This window comes from Procambarus clarkii, chromosome 91, assembly GCF_040958095.1.
Source record: "Procambarus clarkii isolate CNS0578487 chromosome 91, FALCON_Pclarkii_2.0, whole genome shotgun sequence".
Classification (NCBI taxonomy): Eukaryota; Metazoa; Arthropoda; class Malacostraca; order Decapoda; family Cambaridae; genus Procambarus; species Procambarus clarkii.
The window spans coordinates 14,388,670-14,411,923 of NC_091240.1; the positions used below are offsets into that span (position 1 = coordinate 14,388,670).

At 50.4% G+C, this 23,254-nt stretch overlaps 1 protein-coding gene across 2 annotated transcripts in view; it reads right to left on the reverse strand.

Annotated features, from left to right (window-relative positions):
• The window catches only part of LOC123773871 (rabphilin-3A), a 648,197-nt gene that overhangs the window by 72,560 nt on the left and 552,383 nt on the right, over positions 1-23,254 (reverse strand). For both annotated transcript variants that reach the window (XM_069318825.1, XM_069318827.1), the window contains exon 8: positions 3,236-3,586. In XM_069318825.1, the coding sequence (XP_069174926.1) occupies positions 3,236-3,586 (351 nt within the window). The remainder of the gene's footprint in view (positions 1-3,235; positions 3,587-23,254) is intronic.

Below are 23,254 nucleotides of genomic sequence, written 5' to 3' on the forward strand. Positions count from 1 at the left end.
CTAGAGAGTGAGAGCACCCACCTAGAGAGTGAGAGCACCACCTAGAGAGTGAGAGCACCACCTAGAGTATGAAAGCACCACCTAGAGAGTGAGAGCACCCACGTAGAGAGTGAGAGCACCAACTAGAGAGTGAGAGCACCCACCTAGAGAGTGAGAGAACCACATAGAGAGTGAGAGCACCACCTAGGGAGTGAGAGCACCACCTAGAGAGTGAGAGCATCCACCTAGAGAGTGAGAGCACCACCTAGAGAGTGAGAGCACCCACCTAGAGAGTGAGAGCACCCACCTAGAGACTGAGAGCACCACCTAGAGAGTGAGAGTACCACCTAGAGAGTGAGAGCACCACCTAGAGAGTGAGAGCACCACCTAGAGAGTGAGAGCACCCACCTAGAGAGTGAGAGCACCCACCTAGAGAGTGAGAGCACCCACCTTGAGAGTGAGAGCACCCACCTAGAGAGTGAGAGCACCCACCTTGAGAGTGAGAGCACCCACCTAGAGAGTGAGAGCACCCACCTAGAGAGTGAGAGCACCCACCTAGAGAGTGAGAGCACCCACCTAGAGTGTGAGAGCACCCACCTAGAGAGTGAGAGCACCCACCTAGAGAGTGAGAGCACCCACCTAGAGAGTGAGAGCACCACCTAGAGAGTGAGAGCACCCACCTAGAGAGTGAGAGCACCCACCTAGAGAGTGAGAGCACCACCTAGAGAGTGAGAGCACCACCTAGAGAGTGAGAGCATCTACCTAGAGAGTGAGAGCACCACCTAGAGAGTGAGAGCACCCACCTAGAGAGTGAGAGCACCCACCTAGAGACTGAGAGCACCACCTAGAGTGAGAGAGCACCACCTAGAGAGTGAGAGTACCACCTAGAGAGTGAGAGCACCACCTAGAGTGAGAGCATCCACCTAGAGAGTGAGAGCACCCACCTAGAGAGTGAGAGCACCCACCTAGAGACTGAGAGCACCACCTAGAGTGAGAGAGCACCACCTAGAGAGTGAGAGCACCCACCTAGAGAGTGAGAGCACCCACCTTGAGAGTGAGAGCACCCACCTAGAGAGTGAGAGCACCCACCTAGAGAGTGAGAGCACCCACCTAGAGAGTGAGAGCACCCACCTAGAGAGTGAGAGCACCACCTAGAGAGTGAGAGCACCCACCTAGAGAGTGAGAGCACCCACCTAGAGAGTGAGAGCACCACCTAGAGAGTGAGAGCACCACCTAGAGAGTGAGAGCATCCACCTAGAGAGTGAGAGCACCCACCTAGAGAGTGAGAGCACCCACCTAGAGAGTGAGAGCACCCCCTAGAGTGTGAGAGCACCACCTAGAGTGAGAGAGCACCACCTAGAGAGTGAGAGCACCCACCTAGAGAGTGAGAGCACCCACCTTGAGAGTGAGAGCACCCACCTAGAGAGTGAGAGCACCCACCTAGAGAGTGAGAGCACTCACCTAGAGAGTGAGAGCACCCACCTAGAGAGTGAGAGCACCCACCTAGAGAGTGAGAGCACCCACCTAGAGAGTGAGAGCACCCACCTAGAGAGTGAGAGCACCCACCTAGAGAGTGAGAGCACCCACCTTGAGAGTGAGAGCACCACCTAGAGAGTGAGAGCACCACCAAGAGTATGAAAGCACCACCTAGAGAGTGAGAGCACCCACGTAGAGAGTGAGAGCACCAACTAGAGAGTGAGAGCACCACCTAGAGAGTGAGAGCATCCACCTAGAGAGTGAGAGCACCCACCTAGAGAGTGAGAGCACCCACCTAGAGAGTGAGAGCACCACCTAGAGTGTGAGAGCACCACCTAGAGTGAGAGAGCACCACCTAGAGAGTGAGAGCACCCACCTTGAGAGTGAGAGCACCCACCTAGAGAGTGAGAGCACCCACCTAGAGAGTGAGAGCACCCACCTAGAGTGAGAGCACCCACCTAGAGAGTGAGAGCACCACCTAGAGAGTGAGAGCACCCACCTAGAGAGTGAGAGCACCCACCTAGAGAGTGAGAGCACCCACCTAGAGAGTGAGAGCACCCACCTTGAGAGTGAGAGCACCCACCTAGAGTGAGAGCACCCACCTAGAGAGTGAGAGCACCCACCTAGAGAGTGAGAGCACCCACCTAGAGAGTGAGAGCACCCACCTAGAGTGTGAGAGCACCCACCTAGAGAGTGAGAGCACCCACCTAGAGAGTGAGAGCACCCACCTAGAGAGTGAGAGCACCACCTAGAGAGTGAGAGCACCCACCTAGAGAGTGAGAGCAACCACCTAGAGAGTGAGAGCACCACCTAGGGAGTGAGAGCACCACCTAGAGAGTGAGAGCATCCACCTAGAGAGTGAGAGCACCACCTAGAGAGTGAGAGCACCCACCTAGAGAGTGAGAGCACCCACCTAGAGACTGAGAGCACCACCTAGAGTGAGAGAGCACCACCTAGAGAGTGAGAGTACCACCTAGAGAGTGAGAGCACCACCTAGAGAGTGAGAGCACCCACCTAGAGAGTGAGAGCACCCACCTAGAGAGTGAGAGCACCCACCTAGAGACTGAGAGCACCACCTAGAGTGAGAGAGCACCACCTAGAGAGTGAGAGCACCCACCTAGAGAGTGAGAGCACCCACCTTGAGAGTGAGAGCACCCACCTAGAGAGTGAGAGCACCCACCTAGAGAGTGAGAGCACCCACCTAGAGAGTGAGAGCACCCACCTAGAGAGTGAGAGCACCCACCTAGAGAGTGAGAGCACCCACCTAGAGAGTGAGAGCAACCACCTAGAGAGTGAGAGCACCACCTAGGGAGTGAGAGCACCACCTAGAGAGTGAGAGCATCCACCTAGAGAGTGAGAGCACCACCTAGAGAGTGAGAGCACCCACCTAGAGAGTGAGAGCACCCACCTAGAGACTGAGAGCACCACCTAGAGTGAGAGAGCACCACCTAGAGAGTGAGAGTACCACCTAGAGAGTGAGAGCACCACCTAGAGAGTGAGAGCACCCACCTAGAGAGTGAGAGCACCCACCTAGAGAGTGAGAGCACCCACCTAGAGACTGAGAGCACCACCTAGAGTGAGAGAGCACCACCTAGAGAGTGAGAGCACCCACCTAGAGAGTGAGAGCACCCACCTTGAGAGTGAGAGCACCCACCTAGAGAGTGAGAGCACCCACCTAGAGAGTGAGAGCACCCACCTAGAGAGTGAGAGCACCCACCTAGAGAGTGAGAGCACCCACCTAGAGAGTGAGAGCACCCACCTAGAGATTGAGAGCACCCACCTTGACTCGCGGGAGTCCCCAGTGGTCCTGGCCAGCCACGGGTGTCTACGCTCCTCGCTGCTCTTGGACGCCTCCGACTCCCGCCTCGAGCGAAAGCCATTGACTGTTGGAGAAGAGCCGCCTGCACCACCTACATTGGTGCTGCTGCTGCTACTGCTGCTGCTCCTGTGGATGGGCAGGGGGCTGCGGGGCGTGACGGGCGGGGGCGTGTGGTGGTCTGTCCCGCCCCCGGTGCTGGGCGTGCCGGGGGCGCTGGCTTCCCCATCTACTTCCTCTCTACTCTCCCGGCTGTGGTTTGGAGAGTCACTCACAGAGGAGTTGGAACCACGACCAGAGTCCCTCCACGCCACCCTGTGTAACGACAGGGAGGGTTAAACATCATCAATGGATGGGGGGGAGGGGGGGGGGGGAAGATTATATATATACATATAATATTAATGCTGTCATGTTAATGAGTTTTCAATTCCTGCCACAAGGCTTCACCGGGAACATTTTGGGCATTTAAATATTTAACATTCAAGGAGATGGACAACTGCTTCAGTGACTCGCTTGACTCTCAGGAATGTTTTATTATGAGAACCCTCTCTTTCTTGGACCCCCCCCCCTTCCTGACCCCACTCTCATGACCCCATGACATGACTCTCTCATGACCCCTCTCTCATGACCCCACTCATGACTCGTCTCATGACCCCACTCATGACCCCACTCTCATGACCCCTCTCTCATGACCCCACTCATGACTCGTCTCATGACCCCACTCATGACCCCACTCTCATGACCCCTCTCTCATGACCCCACTCATGACTCGTCTCATGACCCCACTCTCATGACCCCACTCTCATGACCCCAGTCTCATGACCCCACTCATGACCCCGCTCTCATGACCCCACTCATGACTTGTCTCATGACCCCACTCTCATGACCCCACTCTCATGACCCCACTCATGACCCCGCTCTCATGACCCCACTCATGACTTGTCTCATGACCCCACTCTCATGACCCCGCTCTCATGACCCCACTCATGACCCCACTCATGACTCGTCTCATGACCCACTCTCATGACCCCGCTCTCATGACCCCACTCTCATGACCCCACTCATGACCTCACTGTCATGACCCCTCTCTCATGACCCCACTCTCAAGACCCCATGACATGACTCTCTCAAGACCCCCGACTCGTCACATGACCCCACTCTCATGACCCTACTCATGACACGTCTCATGACCCCACTCTCATGACCCCACTCTCATGACTCGTCTCATGACCCCACTCTCATGACCCCGCTCTCATGACTCGTCTCATGACCCCACTCTCATGACCCCACTCTCATGACCCCGCTCTCATGACCCCACTCATGACACGTCTCATGACCCCACTCTCATGACCCCGCTCTCATGACCCTACTCATGACACGTCTCATGACCCCACTCTCATGACCCCACTCTCATGACCCCAGTCTCATGACCCCAGTCTCATGACTCGTCTCATGACCCCACTCTCATGACCCCACTCTCATGACCCCTCTCTCATGACCCCACTCTCATGACCCCAGTCTCATGACCCTACTCATGACTCGTCTCATGACCCCACTCATGACCTCACTCTCATGACCCCTCTCTCATGACCCCACTCTCATGACCCCACTCTCATGACCCCAGTCTCATGACCCCACTCATGACTCGTCTCATGACCCCACTCATGACCTCACTCTCATGACCCCTCTCTCATGACCCCACTCTCATGACCCCGCTCTCATGACCCTACTCTCATGACCCCAGTCTCATGACCCCACTCTCATGACCCCACTCATGACTCGTCTCATGACCCCACTCTCATGACCCCGCTCTCATGACCCCACTCATGACCCCACTCATGACTCGTCTCATGACCCCATTCTCATGACCCCACTCATGACCCCACTCTCTTGACTCCCCTCATGACCCCACTCTCGACCCCCTCGTGAACCCACTCTCTCGACCCCCCTCGTGACCCCACTCTCTTGACCCCCCTCGTGACCCCACTCTTGAACCCCCTCATTACCCCACTCTCTTGACCCCCCTCATGACCCCACTCTCTCGACCCCCTCTCGTGACCCCATTCTCGACCCCCTCTCGTGACCCCACTCTCGACCCCCTCTCATGATCCCACTCTCGACCCCCCTCGTGACCCCACTCTCGACCCCCCTCGTGACCCCACTCTCGACCCCCTCTCGTGACCCCACTCTCTCGACCCCCTCATGACCCCACTCTCTCGACCCCCTCGTGACCCCACTCTCTCGACCCCCTCTCGTGACCCCACTCGACCCCCTCTCGTGACCCCATTCTCGACCCCCCTCGTGACCCCACTCTCGACCCCCTCTCATGATCCCACTCTCGACCCCCCTCGTGACCCCACTCTCGACCCCCTCTCATGATCCTACTCTCGACCCCCCTCGTGACCCCACTCTCGACCCCCCTCGTGACCCCACTCTCGACCCCCTCTCGTGACCCCACTCTCTCGACTCCCCCTCATGACCCCACTCTCTTGACTCCCCTCATGACCCCACTCTCTCGACCCCCCTCGTGACCCCACTCTCTCGACCCCCCTCGTGACCCCACTCTCTCGACCCCCCTCGTGACCCCACTCTCTCGACCCCCCTCATGACCCCACTCTCTCGACCCCCCTCATGACCCCACTCTCTTGACTCCCATCATGACCCCACTCTCTCGACCCCCCTCGTGACCCCACTCTCTCGACCCCCCTCGTGACCCCACTCTCTTGACCCCCCTCATGACCCCACTCTCTTGACCCCCCTCGTGACCCCACTCTCTCGACCCCCCTCGTGACCCCACTCTCTTGACCCCCTCTCATGACCCCACTCTCTTGACCCCCCTCGTGACCCCACTCTCTCGACCCTCCTCGTGACCCCACTCTCTTGACCCCCCCTCATGACCCCACTCTCTTGACCCCCCTCGTGACCCCACTCTCTTAACCCCCCTCATGACCCCACTCTCGACCCCCTCTCGTGACCCCACTTTCGACCCCCTCATGACTCCACTCTCTCGACCCCCCTCATGACCCCACTCTCTTGACTCCCCTCATGACCCCACTCTCGACCCCCCTCGTGACCCCACTCTCTCGACCCCCCTCGTGACCCCACTCTCTCGACCCCACTCTCTCGACTCCCCTCATGACCCCACTCTCTCGACCCCCCTCATGACCCCACTCTCTTGACCCCACTCTTGACCCCCCTCGTCACCCCACTCTTGACCCCCCTCGTGACCCCACTCTCTTGACCCCCTCATGACCCCACTCTTGACCCCCCTCATGACCCCCTCGTGACCCCCCTCGTGACCCCACTCTCTATGTACCGGCATACATGGCTTGATGAATATAAACAAACTTCTTCTACATGTCGGCTTTAAAGTAACGTACAAAGTAAGAAAGAGGAGGATTTGTGTGGTTTTTATTATAGTGTTATAATATTAAGATTAAACTATAAATTTTCTTTCATCTGTTAACCCTTCCCCTTATTGATATGGATAGATAAAGATAGACATTGTGGGAGTGTCATGCTTGTGGTCAATAGACATTATGTGTACTATTAATGTCATTACTGTGTGAGTCACGTGCAGGGGCTGTGGGGAATTGTCCCTGCTGGAGTTTAATTGCAAACTGTTACATTATTAATAGTAATATTATATGATATAATTCATTAAAAATGAACTATATTATGAAGGAACTGTATAGTTGTAACGTGAAATGTATTTTTCTTAATTTGTCCTGCTGGGTGTTATCTGATTCACAGGTTTGGGGAGGGGGTAATACGAAGGTAGCTTATCACACCAGTTAATGACAATATTATTGTCGGAAAGCTGTTTGCTCGAGTCGCATTGAAGAGGCTCCAAGTACTTGCAGAGTCTATCCAGAATCACAATGCGGATTCAGAGCTGACAGGTCCACCATCGACATGGTCTTTTCCCTCAGACAACTGCAGGAGAAATGCAGGGAACAGAAGCAGCCACTCTTTGTAGCCTTCATAGATCTGACAAAGACCTTCGACCTCGTCAGCAGGGATGGCCTGTTCAAGATCCTTCCCAAGATCGGATGCCCACCCAGGCTCCTCAGCATCATCAGATCTTTCCATGAGAACATGAGGGGCACCGTGGTCTTTGATGGCCTAACATCAGACGCCTTTGACATCCGAAGTGGAGTAAAGCAGGGCTGCGTACTGGCTCCAACCCTATTCGGGATTTTCTTCGCAGTTATGCTGCGGCACGCCTTCGGATCTGTCACGGAAGGCATTTACCTCCGGACCAGGTCGGATGGAAAGGTCTTTAACCTCGCCAGGCTGAGAGCCAAGACGAAGGTTCGGCTGAGGTGTCTGCGCGACTTCCTTTTTGCCGACGACGCAGCAGTCACTGCCCACTCAGCCGAAGACCTCCAACGGCTCATAACCCGCTTCAGCGAGGCCTTTCAGGCTTTCGGACTCACCATCAGCCTGAAGAAAACACAAGTCATGGGACAAGGAGTGGACTTCTCATCTGACATCGGCATCTCCGATTCCAAACTGGAAGTCGTTCACGACTTCGTGTACCTGGGCTCCACAATCTCTGACTCCCTCTCTCTTGATACGGAGCTAAACAAACGCATCGGTAAGGCATCTACTACCATGTCCAGACTGACAAAGAGAGTGTGGGCCAACAATAGGCTAACTGAGTATACTAAGATTCAGGTTTACAGAGCCTGTGTCTTGAGCACTCTCCTTTATGGCAGTGAGTCTTGGACACTCCGCGCCCGTCAGGAAAGACAGCTGAATGCCTACCACATGCGCTGCCTTCGACACATCTTGGACATCACCTGGCAGGACAAGGTGATAAACAACAACGTCTTGGGGAGAGCAAGAATCACCAGCATGTACACAATGCTGAAACAGAGACGAATGCTCTGGCTCGGGCACGTTGTGCGAATGGGCGACGGCAGGATCCCCAAGGATCTCCTGTACGGAGAGCTGATGCAGGGAAAGCGTCCAACAGGCAAGCCCCAGCTACGGTACAAAGACGTATGCAAGAGGGACCTGAAAGCCATGGACGTCGATCTTGCTATATGGGAGACACTGGCTGCAGACCGTTCAGCCTGGGGGCAGTCTGTTCAAAGAGGTCTCTCCAAGTTCGAGGAGTCACTTGCTAAGGAATCGGAGGCAAAGAGACAGAGAAGGAAAGCCGGTAGCCAGGAAGACAGACCTGAATCGGACTTCATTTGTGCTCAGTGTGGGATGGCCTGCCACTCTCGGATTGGCCTCATCAGTCACACCAGATGCTGCACCAGGATTGACAACCAGGGCGCAACTCCATAGTCTCCCGAGACTGAAGGATGTCTACTACTACTACTACTAATGACAATAAACTACAAAATGTTAATTATGCTACTAAATGAGTTAGTAAAAACAGTCATTTCTTAGCTCTAGAGTCGATATAGCCTAGTAATAAGCACTGGGTATCCTTCAGTCACGTGTGGGAAACCTGGTTGGTTGGAGCCCTAATGGCGACTTAAGAAAACCTCGTGATTGAGGACTCGATGTTCTCTCCTCTCTTAAACTGCACCTGCCAAGTAATTTATCAGTAGTAAACTGCTACCACTACACACTGCATATATTCAGCGGAGATTAAATTATAATAGGAACAGGGCTTACCCGTTCTGATGGTGCACAGGCGGCATAACTGGGCAATATATTAGTTATAATTAATAATATAAATCACTACAATTGTCCCGATACAACACTTCCCTGGTTTGGTGAGCTCGTCGGTTGGGTGGAAACTTTGCTATTCCTTTGTCGGGAAGCTCAAGAAGTGTGCTGATTATTAATGGGTGGTGGTGTGTGCTATCGTCTGGACGCCCATGCACACAGTGGCGTCTCCTTCCCCAGCTCTGCTGTGGACGCAACCATTAGCAAGGTTCCAAATTCGTCCTATTCGACTTAGGGAAGGACACCTTCGATTTACTGATTATTTAGAGTAAATCCCTTTTATTATATTTATCCTCCAGACTGAAGGTTTTAGTTATTCACAAGAGAAATATTATACATAAATAGTGGATATGCTTATGTGCAACATCCCATTTTCTCTGGAAAACTACTAAATCCATTCTCTGTGATAAAGTTCATAAATTAATAATGTTAATATATTCCTGACATAGCCGATTTTACTTAATATACCAGGTGTTAGTAAATTAGGGGTCCAAATTTCAGACAGGGGCAGTTGCCTGGGGCCAGGACCTAGATTCAGGAGCTCCATGTATTTCTTCGTAAGTAGGTTTGCTACGAAGGTTCCTAAGTATGCCCTAAGAAGATGCTTAGGTGCAATTCACGTAGGTCCACTTAGGAAGATATTTGGGTTCTGGGTCTGGTTCACCTGCGTGCCGATAGAGGTCACTACTGTGTTTCGTTTGGCCAATCAGAGAGCAGTAACATTCTTCATATTGAAGATTTAGCGCTGGCTTATCGGAGCTCTACTGCCTCCAATTTACGTCAAATTTTCTTATAAAATTAGTATATTTCGAAGTAAAACAATGTTTTTTCAACTTCTACAGCCAGCACGGACATTGTAGTAAACAAATATGTTACATTTGTTGTTTACCTACGTAAACAGCGCTCTTTAAAAAAAAAACCAGACATTGGTTGACAATAGAAGGGTAAGGTAGGTTACAGGGAATTTATTAGGTATAGCTTCGTTTTTATCTTAAACTGGTTGAGAGAGGTAGTCTTTAACATGGTTGGGAAGGTCATTCCACATTCTGGGCCCCTTGATTTGTAGAGCATTTCTAGTTTGATTAAGTCGTACTCTAGGAATATGAAAACTGTATTTATTTCTGGTGTGGTGCTCATGGGTTCTGTTACAACCTTCTATGAAGCTTTTGAGGTCAGGATTGGCATTACAGTTTAGCGTTTTATATATGTATAATACACATGAGAGAATGTGCAGTGACTAAATGTCTAACATCTTCAGAGATTTGAGTAGGGGTACCGAGTGATGTCTGGGGCCAGAGTTGGATATTGTCCTAATAGCGGCTTTGTGTTGAGTAATTAGAGGACGTAAATGATTTTGGGTAGTAGAGCCCCAAGCACAAATACCATAGTTGAGATATGGATAGATAAGGGAGTAATAGAGAGTCACCAGGGCAGGGCGTGGTACATAATATCTGATCTTAGAAAGAATGCCCACAGTTTTTGAAACTTTTTTTGATATATTTAGAATGTGTCCCTGGAAATTCAGCTTGTGGTCAATGAGAATGCCAAGGAATTTGCCATCTAATTTGTTACAAATTTGGGTATTGTTTATTTTGAGATTTATTTGATTAGAGGATTTATTGCCAAACAGAATATAGAAAGTTTTGTCAATGTTAAGGGTGAGTTTGTTGGCAGTTAGCCAAAGATGGACTTTATTTAGCTCAGTATTTACTGTGGCATTTAGAGCAAGGGGGTCAGGACTGGAGTAAATGAAGGTTGGGTCGTCAGCAAATAGAATTGGTTTGAGGTGTTGGGAGGCATTTGGAAGGTCATTAATGTAGATGAGAAAGAGGAGAGGGCCAAGTATGCTGCCCTGAGGAACACCAATGTTGATGGGTAGGGTGGGAGAAATTGTATTATTCACAGAAACATACTGGAGCCTGTCAGTAAGGTAGGATTTGCGGTATTGCAGGGAATGTCCTCTGACTCCATAATGATGTAATTTAAGAAGAAGGTTTTGGTGGTTGACAGTGTCAAAAGCTTTACGCAGGTCCACAAATAACCCAACAGGGAACTCATTTTTATCAAGAGCTTATTGTTACACACAATGGTGCTACATAGCCTTCCCAGCTTGGTGCCTTCTTTTAATACTTACTGATTAATAAATAAATATTAATAAATAAATTTTATTCAGGAAAAGTACATACAGTTGATTTACAAACATAATGTTGGATTAATAGACAGAGCTAGTACATACAATACCTAAAGCCACTAATACTCATAGCATTTCGGGCAAGGTGTGGGGGAAAACACTTAGACTAAAACTTAATAGTAATCGTGATTAGGTATAAATTGTGTTGAAAGAAGGAATAAAAAATAAAAATGGGGGATAACATAGCAGAAATCAGCAATTGTACACATTGGTGAACAAACAGCGTTGTTTAAAAAATAGCAAGACATGGGTTGACATTTAGGGGGCAAGGTAGGTCACATGGAGTTAATTAGGCAGTACTTAGTTTAACTCTTAAACTGGTTGAGAGAGGTACAGCCTTTGATATGATTCGGGAGGTCATTCCACATTCTGGGTCCCTTGATTTGTAGAGTACTTCTAGTTTGGTTACACACAGCCAAATTGTGTAACAGGAAGAGGTCTTGGACACAAATTTGTTCCATGCTAAATGTAGAGGAATCAGCTGAATATTCCTCAAATAAAATAAGCTGCCTCAGCTTATTAGGTAAATAAAATAAGCATTTCTCAAATAAGTAGCTGCCTCACCTCACTGCCTTACTGCTACATAGCCTTCCCGGCATGGTGCCTTCTTTTGATAATTACTTGTTCCACACCCAAATTGTATAACAGGAAGAGGTCTTGGACCCCTACTTCCCTCTTTCTTTTTTAATAGTCCATATAGTCATAATTATAGATTTAAGTATTCAATGAATAAAGTTTGTGACATTTTTACCCTTCTCCTTACCTAACATCATTTGTGCAGCATATTTTTATTTTATGTCTCACCCAGATTTAATTTCAAAATAAAACCAAACTAAATAAATTAGAAATGGGTATGTATAGTTAAGGTACACCCTTACTACTAGGTGAACAGGGGCATTTGGTGATAGTAAATGATCCCATCAGGCAGGGCTCATCACCTTCTCTTATATTTCATGTTCACCAGTGTTTATTTACTTAATAACTACTGGTATAATATCTTGCTATTATAAAACTAATTTTAATATCATAAAAGACATATTTACTTCAAGTTTCAAGCAGAGAATGCATATATAGCTAACACAAAGGACTCCTCTTCACGAGATTCACCAGCTATAATCTTTTGTTTACTTCCAAAATCTTAAAATCGATCCCAGTGTTATGTAGTAGAGAAAAATTGAGTTATATTCAGTTTACGTAAAGCTACGAGTGGTTGACAGTACACTTAGATAACGGACCAAACTTACGTAGGTTTTTCTTCTTAGTGTAGCTACCTGAATACCGACGTAGCCGCCACGAAGGCGCTAAGAAGGAAAACATTTGTAGCTAAGAATAAAAACCTTCGTAAGTACCTTCGTGAATCTGGGACTAGATTCACGAAGCAGTTACGTACGTACTTATGAACGTTTTCCTTCTTAGCATCTTCGTAGCGGTTACATCGGTATTCAGGTAGGTATCTATGTACGAAAATCTTCGTAAGTAAACACCGTCGCACTAAGGTCGCTCTTGACCACTCGTACCTTTACGTAAACTGGATATAACTAAATTTTTCTCTACTACAAAACACGAAGGATCGATTTTATTATAAACAAACATTTTAGCTGGCGAGTTTCATCAAGAAGAAGTCCTTCGTGTTAGCTATATATGCATTCTCTGCTTGAAACTTGTAGAAAATGTCTTTTATGATATTAGAAAACGTTTTATAATAGCAAGATATTATACCAGTAGTTATTAAGTAAATAAACACTGGTGAACATGAAATATGAGAGGTGATGATCCCAGGCTGGTGGGAGCATTTACTATCACCAAATGCCCCTGTTCACCTAGCAATAAATATAGATAGGGGGGTGTATCTTAGCTATACATACCCATTTTTAATTTATTTTGTTTGGTTTTATTTTGAAATTAAATCTGGGTGAGACAAAAGAAAAATTAAGCTGCACAAATGATGTTAGGTAAGGGAAGGGTAAAAACTTCAAAAACTTTTGTCATTGAATACTTAGGCCTATAATTATGACTATATGGACTATTATGGCCAGTTAAAAAAAAGAAAGGGGAAAGCAGGGGTTCAAGACCTCTTCCTGTTATACAATTTGGCTGTGTAACAATAAGTAATTATCAATAGAAGGCTTCAAGCCGGGAAGGCTATATAGCAGTGAGGTGAGGCAGCTACTTATTTGAGGAATGCTGGGTATAACTAAAAAAATGTGTATAAAATAATCTGGGTATACTATTTGGGTATAAAAGAAAAATATGCTGCAGAAATGATGTTAGGTAAGGATAAAAACTTGATACTTTTAATATTGAATACTTAGGCGTATAATTATGACTATATGGACTATTATGGCCTCTTAAAAAAAGAGAGAGAGGGGGAAGCAGGGGTCCAAGACCTCTTCCTGTTACACAATTTGGCTGTGTAACAATAAGTAACTATCAATAGAAGGCACCAAGCCGGGAAGGCTATGTACCAGCATTGTGTGTTGCAATAAACCAAATGTTTTGTAACAGATAATGCACCTGTGAATAAAACAAATCCTGTCAGCTGTAAAAATATTGATCCAGTTATTTAAATTAAAAAAATATAATACAACAAATATTTATGCGTTGTTTAAACTATCATTTCTACTGTATATCCAAAGAAGTGAAAAATTGAGACATACTGCACAATTTAATGATTCAAAAAGAAATGCAGTATTAATTACATTGTCGTCGTCTTTTCATCTTCTAGTGTGTGGTTTGGTCAACATTACATATCAATATGACATCTTAATGATCCATGGTTAACATTTATGATTTAATAAGGATAACACTGGTAATAATAAATATTAGCCACTCACTAGCAAAATCTGAGTGCAGCACAAGATTATCTTCCAATATTCGAGTGTATGAATTATTACAGAGCTCAAAATACCTCATACCATTTGGTCTGAAGTCACTGATAACAGGGCAATCACAGGTATAGTGTTGGAGAGTATGTTCTCTCAAGTAGGACTGAAAACAGATTCCCCCTTCCCCCAGAGGGTTATAAACCCATGAAACCGCCTACCCGATGAAGCCGTAAATACCAAAATCCAGCTAGAAAATATCATTAGGACGACTGGCGGGACCTTTAACAAGCCACCGGCTTTCTGTCCTCGTCGAGGCCACTAGATAGCTGTCACCCTGGGGTATATTTAGGTAAATATATACGTAAATAGATACAATCACTTCTCAAATCTTGGGAGTGACAAGGAAAGCCTCACAATGTCTCTTAGAATTACGTAGGTAAACAACAAATGTAACATATTTGTTTACTACAATGTCGGTGCTGACTGCAGAAGTTGAACAAAACATAGTTTTACTTCAAAATATACTAATTTTATAAGAAAAATTCGACGTAAATAAGTGGCAAGTAAACACGGATAAGCTCAGATATGCCAGCGTCGTGATTGGCTACAGCTGTAGGATGAAAAATGATACCTTTTCTCTGATTGATCAAACGAAAAGCCCTAGTAACATCTAGCGAGACTTAAGTGAAGTTGCTAAAATCTTCGTAAGTACATCTTTCTGAATTGGACGTAGGAACGCTGTTTAGCAATACTTAAGAACCTTCGTAGCACACTTACATACGAAGAAAAACATCGAGCTTTGTGAATCTAGGTCCTGGGCCGTTGTTTCACTTAGGGAAAGCAAACGGAGGAATCAAACTCTGATTTTAGATAAATATTGGAGTAGTTGCGTGAGAAACTTGAATAGATAGTAGACCCACGTTCAGCTTCGGATGTCAGACTACGACTAAAGTCTTCCTCAGAGGTGCTTCAAAATAGCCACATGCAATACTTTGTCCCTGTGGCGAGTTCTGAGAGCAAGGTACAGTGTTGGGTGTAGGGTACAGTGTTGGGTGTACAGGATGGGTGTAGGGTACAGTGTTGGGTGTACAGGGTGGGTGTAGGATACAGTGTTGGGTGTACAGGATGGGTGTAGGGTACAGTGTTGGGTGTACAGGATGGGTGTAGGGTACAGTGTTGGGTGTGCAGGATGGGTGTAGGGTACAGTGTTGGGTGTACAGGATGGGTGTAGGGTGCAGTGTTGGGTGTAACAGAAGGTGTACATTGCACTCGAGCAACAACTCAGAATTGTATCAGTGCCAGGACTGTGAGAACAGTGTACAGTGCCAGGACTGTGAGAACAGTCTACAGTGCCAGGACTGTGAGAACAGTGTACAGTGCCACACGCCACAGTGACCTGGCTCGCTTGCCCGTATCCTATAACTATGCAAATTAGGTGACAATAACATCATAATGGGAACTTCACGCAGAAGTTGAGGTCTGGTGTGTCCTGGGGTGCCCCTGTTACCTACAGGTCCTGGGGTGCCCCTGTTACCTACAGGTCCTGGGGTGTCCCTGTTACCTACAGGTCCTGGGGTGTCCCTGTTACCTACAGGTCCTGGGGTGTCCCTGTTACCTACAGGTCCTGGGGTGTCCCTGTTACCTACAGGTCCTGGGGTGCCCCTGTTACCTACAGGTCCTGGAGTGTCCCTGTTACCTACAGGTCCTGGAGTGTCCCTGTTACCTACAGGTCCTGGGGTGCCCCTGTTACCTACAGGTCCTGGGGTGTCCCTGTTACCTACAGGTCCTGGGGTGCCCCTGTTACCTACAGGTCTTGGGGTGTCCCTGTTACCTACAGGTCCTGGGGTGGCCCTGTTACCTACAGGTCCTGGAGTGTCCCTGTTACCTACAGGTCCTGGAGTGTCCCTGTTACCTACAGGTCCTGGGGTGCCCCTGTTACCTACAGGTCCTGGGGTGCCCCTGTTACCTACAGGTCCTGGAGTGCCCCTGTTACCTACAGGTCCTGGGGTGCCCCTGTTACCTACAGGTCCTGGGGTGCCCCTGTTACCTACAGGTCCAGAGTGCCCCTGTTACCTACAGGTCCTGGGGTGTCCCTGTTACCTACAGGTCCTGGAGTGCCCCTGTTACCTACAGGTCCTGGAGTGCCCCTGTTACCTACAGGTCCTGGGGTGTCCCTGTTACCTACAGGTCCTGGGGTGTCCCTGTTACCTACAGGTCCTGGGGTGTCCCTGTTACCTACAGGTCCTGGGGTGTCCCTGTTACCTACAGGTCCTGGGGTGTCCCTGTTACCTACAGGTCCTGGGGTGTCCCTGTTACCTACAGGTCCTGGGGTGTCCCTGTTACGTTTCATGTTGCCTCCGTTTGGTCAACATTGGGATCATCCAGCTGGATTGCTTGTGGACTTTAGAAGTCCTCCTGACGCTGGGTGAGGGGTCAGCCGTACTCCTGATGCTGGGTGAGGGGTCAGTCATCCTCCTGACGCTGGGTGAGGGGTCAGCTATCCTCCTGACGCTGGGTGAGGGGTCAGTCATCCTCCTGACGCTGGGTGAGGGGTCAGCCGTCCTCCTGCTGCTGGGTGAGGGGTCAGTCATCCTCCTGACGCTGGGTGAGGGGTCAGCCGTCCTCCTGCTGCTGGGTGAGGGGTCAATCGTCCTCCTGAAGCTGGGTGAGGGGTCAGTCGTCCTCCTGAAGCTGGGTGAGGGGTCAGTCGTCCTCCTGACGCTGGGTGAGGGGTCAGCCGTCCTCCTGACGCTGGGTGAGGGGTCAGCCGTCCTCCTGACACTGGGTGAGGGGTCAGCCGTCCTCCTGACGCTGGGTGAGGGGTCAGTCATCCTCCTGACGCTGGGTGAGGGGTCAGCCGTCCTCCTGACACTGGGTGAGGGGTCAGCCGTCCTCCTGACGCTGGGTGAGGGGTCAGTCATCCTCCTGACGCTGGGTGAGGGGTCAGCCGTCCTCCTGACACTGGGTGAGGGGTCAGCCGTCCTCCTGACGCTGGGTGAGGGGTCAGTCATCCTCCTGACGCTGGGTGAGGGGTCAGCCGTCCTCCTGACGCTGGGTGAGGGGTCAGCCGTCCTCCTGACGCTGGGTGAGGGGTCAGCCGTCCTCCTGACGCTGGGTGAGGGGTCAGCCGTCCTCCTGACGCTGGGTGAGGGGTCAGCCGTCCTCCTGACACTGGGTGAGGGATCAGCCGTCCTCCTGACGCTGGGTGAGGGGTCAGCCGTCCTCCTGACGCTGGGTGAGGGGTCAGCCGTCCTCCTGACGCTGGGTGAGGGGTCAGTCGTCCTGACGCTGGGTGAGGGGTCAGTCGTCCTGACGCTGGGTGAGGGGTCAGCCGTCCTCCTGACGCTGGGTGAGGGATCAGCCGTCCTCCTGACGCTGGGTGAGGGGTCAGCCGTCCTCCTGACGCTGGGTGAGGGGTCAGCCGTCCTCCTGACGCTGGGTGAGGGGTCAGTCGTCCTCCTGACGCTGAATGAGGGGTCAGTCGTCCTGACGCAGGGTGAGGGGTCAGCCGTCCTCCTGACGCTGGGTGAGGGGTCAGTCGTCCTCCTGACGCTGGGTGAGGGGTCAGCCGTCCTCCTGACGCTGGGTGAGGGGTCAGTCATCCTCCTGACGCTGGGTGAGGGGTCAGTCATCCTCCTGACACTGGGTGAGGGGTCAGCCGTCCTCCTGACGCTGGGTGAGGGGTCAGTCATCCTCCTGACGCTGGGTGAGGGGTCAGTCATCCTCCTGACACTGGGTGAGGGGTCAGCCGTCCTCCTGACACTGGGTGAGAGGTCAGTCATCCTCCTGACGCTGGGTGAGGGGTCAGCCGTCCTCCTGACGTTGGGTGAGGGGTCAGCCGTCCTCCTGACGCTGGGTAAGGGGGTCAGTCGTCCTCCTGACGCTGGGTGAGGGGTCAGTCGTCCTCCTGACGCTGGGTGAGGGGTCAGTCATCCTCCTGACGCTGGGTGAGGGGTCAGTCATCCTCCTGACGCTGGGTGAGGGGTCAGCCGTCCTCCTGACGCTGGGTAAGGGGGTCAGTCGTCCTCCTGACGCTGGGTGAGGGGTCAGCCGTCCTCCTGACGCTGGGTAAGGGGTCAGTCGTCCTCCTGACGCTGGGTGAGGGGTCAGTCGTCCTCCTGACGCTGGGTAAGGGGGTCAGTCGTCCTCCTGACGCTGGGTGAGGGGTCAGCCGTCCTCCTGACGCTGGGTAAGGGGGTCAGTCGTCCTCCTGACGCTGGGTGAGGGGTCAGCCGTCCTCCTGACGCTGGGTGAGGGGTCAGTCATCCTCCTGACGCTGGGTGAGGGGTCAGTCATCCTCCTGACGCTGGGTGAGGGGTCAGCCGTCCTCCTGACGCTGGGTAAGGGTTTCAGTCGTCCTCCTGACGCTGGGTGAGGGGTCAGCCGTCCTCCTGACGCTGGGTGAGGGGTCAGTCATCCTCCTGACGCTGGGTGAGGGGTCAGTCATCCTCCTGACGCTGGGTGAGGGGTCAGCCGTCCTCCTGACGCTGGGTAAGGGGGTCAGTCGTCCTCCTGACGCTGGGTGAGGGGTCAGTCATCCTCCTGACGCTGGGTGAGGGGTCAGCCGTTCTCCTGACGCTGGGTAAGGGGGTCAGTCATCCTCCTGACGCTGGGTAAGGGGTCAGCCGTCCTCCTGACGCTGGGTAAGGGGGTCAGTCGTCCTCCTGACGCTGGGTGAGGGGTCAGCCGTCCTCCTGACGCTGGGTGAGGGGTCAGTCGTCCTCCTGACGCTGGGTGAGGGGTCAGTCGTCCTCCTGACGCTGGGTGAGGGGTCAGTCATCCTCCTGACGCTGGGTGAGAAGCCAACTATTTCGACTGACCTCAGCTTTGACCTTCAACAGATCTGGAACCAAACACGATTGACTTTCGGTCAATATCATAAACAAACATCTTCGCGTCCAGGAGGAGGAAGAGGGCGTGAGAAAAACAGAAGACACTCGCAACCACACAAATATAACGCTCGTATCCTGGAACTGTGTCAACAATTCCACAAAGACTTTGGCACAGTCAAATACAATTCCCTACACTTGCGGTGTGGCCAGGAGACACAAGTTGAGACAATGTGCCAAGACTTTGAGTGTCTCTTTTATCTTCAAGTGAAAATTAATGTAAGTTGCAGAAGGTGGATGAGTGTTTTTTCTGCAGATGTTGTGGTGTGTGGGAATGTGCTCTGATGTTACCTAGTTGTACTTGCGGGGGGGGGGGGAGGGTGAGCTCTGGCTCTTTGGTCCCGCCTCTCAACTGTCAATCAACTGGTGTACAGATTCCTGAGCCTACTGGGCTCTATCATATCTACATTATAAACTGTGTATGGAGTCAGCCTCCACCACATCACTGCCTAATGCATTCCACCTGTTAACTATTCTGACACTGAAAAAGTTCTTTCAAACGTCCCTGTGGCTCATTTGGGTATTCAGTTTCCACCTGTGTCCCCTTGTTCGCGTACCACCAGTGTTAAACAGTTTATCTTTATCTACCCTGTCAATTTCTCTGAGAATTTTGTAGGTAGTGATTATGTCTCCCCGAGCTCTCCTGTTTTCCAGCGACGTGAGGTGCATTGCACGCAGCCGTTCCTTGTAATCTCATGCCTCTCAGTTCTGAGGACTTGCCTAGTGGAATAGGCTAGTCCCCAGAACTAAGCATGGAGTTCTGGGGCAGCATACTCCAGGATTGGTCTTACATATGTGGTATACAAGGTCCGGAAAGATTCCTTACACAGGTTTCTAAAGGCAGTTCTGATGTTAGCCAGCCTCGCATACGCCGCCGATGTTATTATTTTGATGTTGGTGTCAGGAGACAGGGTTGGTGTGATATCAACTTCTAGCTTTTTCTCTCTCTGTCCGTTTCATGAAGGACTTCATCTCCCATTCGGTATCTAGTGTCTGGCCTCCTATTTCCTCCGCCTAGTTTCATTACCTTATATTTACTTGGACTGAACCTCATTAGCCATTTGTCGGACCATTCCTTCAGTTTGTCTAGGTCATCTTGTAGCCTCATACTATCTTCCTGCTGTCCTGATCCTCCTCATAATTTTTGCATCATCAGCAAACATTGAGAGGAACGAGTCTATACCCTCCGGGGTGTGGATGTGTCAGTGTGTTTACGTCTGAATTAATAAGTCCCCAGACCTGGGGCCAGATTCACGAAAGCACTTACGCAAGCACTTACGAACGAGTACATCTTTCCTCAATCTTTGACGGCTTTGGTTACATTTATTAAACAGTTTACAAGCATGAAAACCTCCCATTCAATTGTTGTTATTGTTATAAACAGCCTCCTGGTGCTTCGGAGCTCATTAACTGTTTAATAATTGGAAACAAAGCCGCCAAAGATTGAGAAAAGATGTACTCGTTCGCAAGTACTTGCGTAAGTGCTTTCGTGAATCTGGCCCCTGGACGCTGGTTGTATTTAACACTAGTGAACTCTCGCGGCCATCTGCCATACTCAACACTTTTATTCACAATGTTGCAAATATATATTTCGCCTGGAAATTAAAACACGATTTTAAAGATGTCTCTCTGTCTTTCCTAGTTTATTATTACAGACCAGCTAACCATACTGTTACGCAATGACTTAAGCATCGGCTTTTAAAATTATTTTTTGCGTGGGAGGGGGGGGGGGGACGTTTTAATGTTTTAGACTTCACTTATACTATATTATATAACTAATATTATACGGTATAAGCACTTTACTTTAGTTTGAGAGACGAGAATACCTTGGTCTCCCGCGAATATAATATGTTTCAGCAGAAAATAATGTGTTCCTGTAAGATGTTACTGTACAGGCCAGTGAAGGGATCAGGAGAGGAGTTGGAACGGTGGAGGAGAGGGAAATATGGCCAATGGTTTACAAGTTATGAACGTCCACAGACCGGCGTGACTCGCTCTGTCGTCCAGCCCAAGCCACTGGCACACAGATTCAATTTCTTTCTTTATTATGCACCCCATACCCATGCCGTGGGCGGTGGTGGAAAGGGTTACAGAGGCCCATAATGGGTTCAGGAACAACCCCATAGTTCGTGTAGCTAAGTAAGTGACAGTCTTGTGACACTATTGTTGCACTGACATACACGTGTATGTATGTATATGTACAAACATTTACACAAATACATATAAATAATCATGTTATATAATCAAGTGATTCAACAAGAGGCTCACAACAGTCACTATACAAGGCACTTTACATCTATGGTGAGTCACACAGTTACTAGTCTTGCTCCACACCCACCCAACTGGGCGGCAGCTTTACAGTCATGTGCTCCACACCCACCCAACTGGGCGGCAGCTTTACAGTCATGTGCTCCACACCCACCCAACTGGGCGGCAGCTTTACAGTCATGTGCTCCACACCCACCCAACTGGGCGGCAGCTTTACAGTCATGTGCTCCACACCCACCCAACTGGGCGGCAGCTTTAGAGTCATGTGCTCCACACCCACCCAACTGGGCGGCAGCTTTACAGTCATGTGCTCCACATCCACCCAACTGGGCGGCAGCTTTACAGTCATGTGCTCCACACCCACCCAACTGGGCGGCAGCTTTACAGTCATGTGCTCCACACCCACCCAACTGGGCGGCAGCTTTACAATCATGTGCTCCACACCCACCCAACTGGGCGGCAGCTTTACAGTCATGTGCTCCACACCCACCCAACTGGGCGGCAGCTTTACAGTCATGTGCTCCACACCCACCCAACTGGGCGGCAGCTTTACAGTCATGTGCTCCACACCCACCCAACTGGGCGGTAGCTTTACAGTCATGTGCTCCACACCTACCCAACTGGGCGGCAGCTTTACTGTCATGTGCTCCACACCCACCCAACTGGGCGGCAGCTTTACAGTCATGTGCTCCACACCCACCCAACTGGGCGGCAGCTTTACAGTCATGTGCTCCACACCCACCCAACTGGGCGGCAGCTTTACAGTCATGTGCTCCACACCCACCCAACTGGGCGGCAGCTTTACAGTCATGTGCTCCACACCCACCCAACTGGGCGGCAGCTTTACAGTCATGTGCTCCACACCCACCCAACTGGGCGGCAGCTTTACAGTCATGTGCTCCACACCCACCCAACTGGGCGGCAGCTTAACAGTCATGTGCTCCACACCCACCCAACTGGGCGGCAGCTTTACAGTCATGTGCTCCACACCCACCCAACTGGGCGGCAGTTTTACAGTCATGTGCTCCACACCCACCCAACTGGGCGGCAGCTTTACAGTCATGTGCTCCACACCCACCCAACTGGGCGGCAGCTTTACAGTCATGTGCTCCACACCCACCCAACTGGGCGGCAGCCTTTACAGTCATGTGCTCCACACCCACCCAACTGGGCGGCAGCTTTACAGTCATGTGCTCCACACCCACCCAACTGGGCGGCAGCTTTACAGTCATGTGCTCCACACCCACCCAACTGGGCGGCAGCTTTACAGTCATGTGCTCCACACCCACCCAACTGGGCGGCAGCTTTACAGTCATGTGCTCCACACCCACCCAATTGGGCGGCAGCTTTACTGTCATGTGCTCCACACCCACCCACCTGGGCGGCAGCTTTACAGTCATGTGCTCCACACCCACCCAACTGGGCGGCAGCTTTACAGTCATGTGCTCCACACCCACCCAACTGGGCGGCAGCTTTACAGTCATGTGCTCCACACCCACCCAACTGGGCGGCAGCTTTACAGTCATGTGCTCCACACCCACCCAACTGGGCGGCAGCTTTACAGTCATGTGCTCCACACCCACCCAACTGGGCGGCAGCTTTACTGTCATGTGCTCCACACCCACCCACCTGGGCGGCAGCTTTACAGTCATGTGCTCCACACCCACCCAACTGGGCGGCAGCTACAGTAAGCACACTTCAGATACTTTGTTAAGATTCCTGGCAGCAGATCATTATCAATGAAGTACTTACACATTTCTTGGACACTATTAATGGTGTTATATCTGAATTCCGCGATTTTTTCACATTCCATTATATAATGACGCAAAGTATGCGAATAGTTCTGCTGACAGAGTTTACATTTGGTCAGATCTACATCAGCAGATGTTACAAACTGCCAGAGGTACTTGTAGCCGAGCCTAAGCCTAGCAGTGATGACATCTAGAAGTCTGCTAACCTAATTGGATGACCCAAAGACGTGCGGTACTTCCTGCATAATATAATAATGATAGATGTAGCAACTGTAGTAGGCATCCATCAGTCTCAGGAGACTATGGAGTTGAGCTCTGGTTATCGGTCTGGAGAGGCCTCTTCAGGGAACATAGCCTGGGTAGGTTGA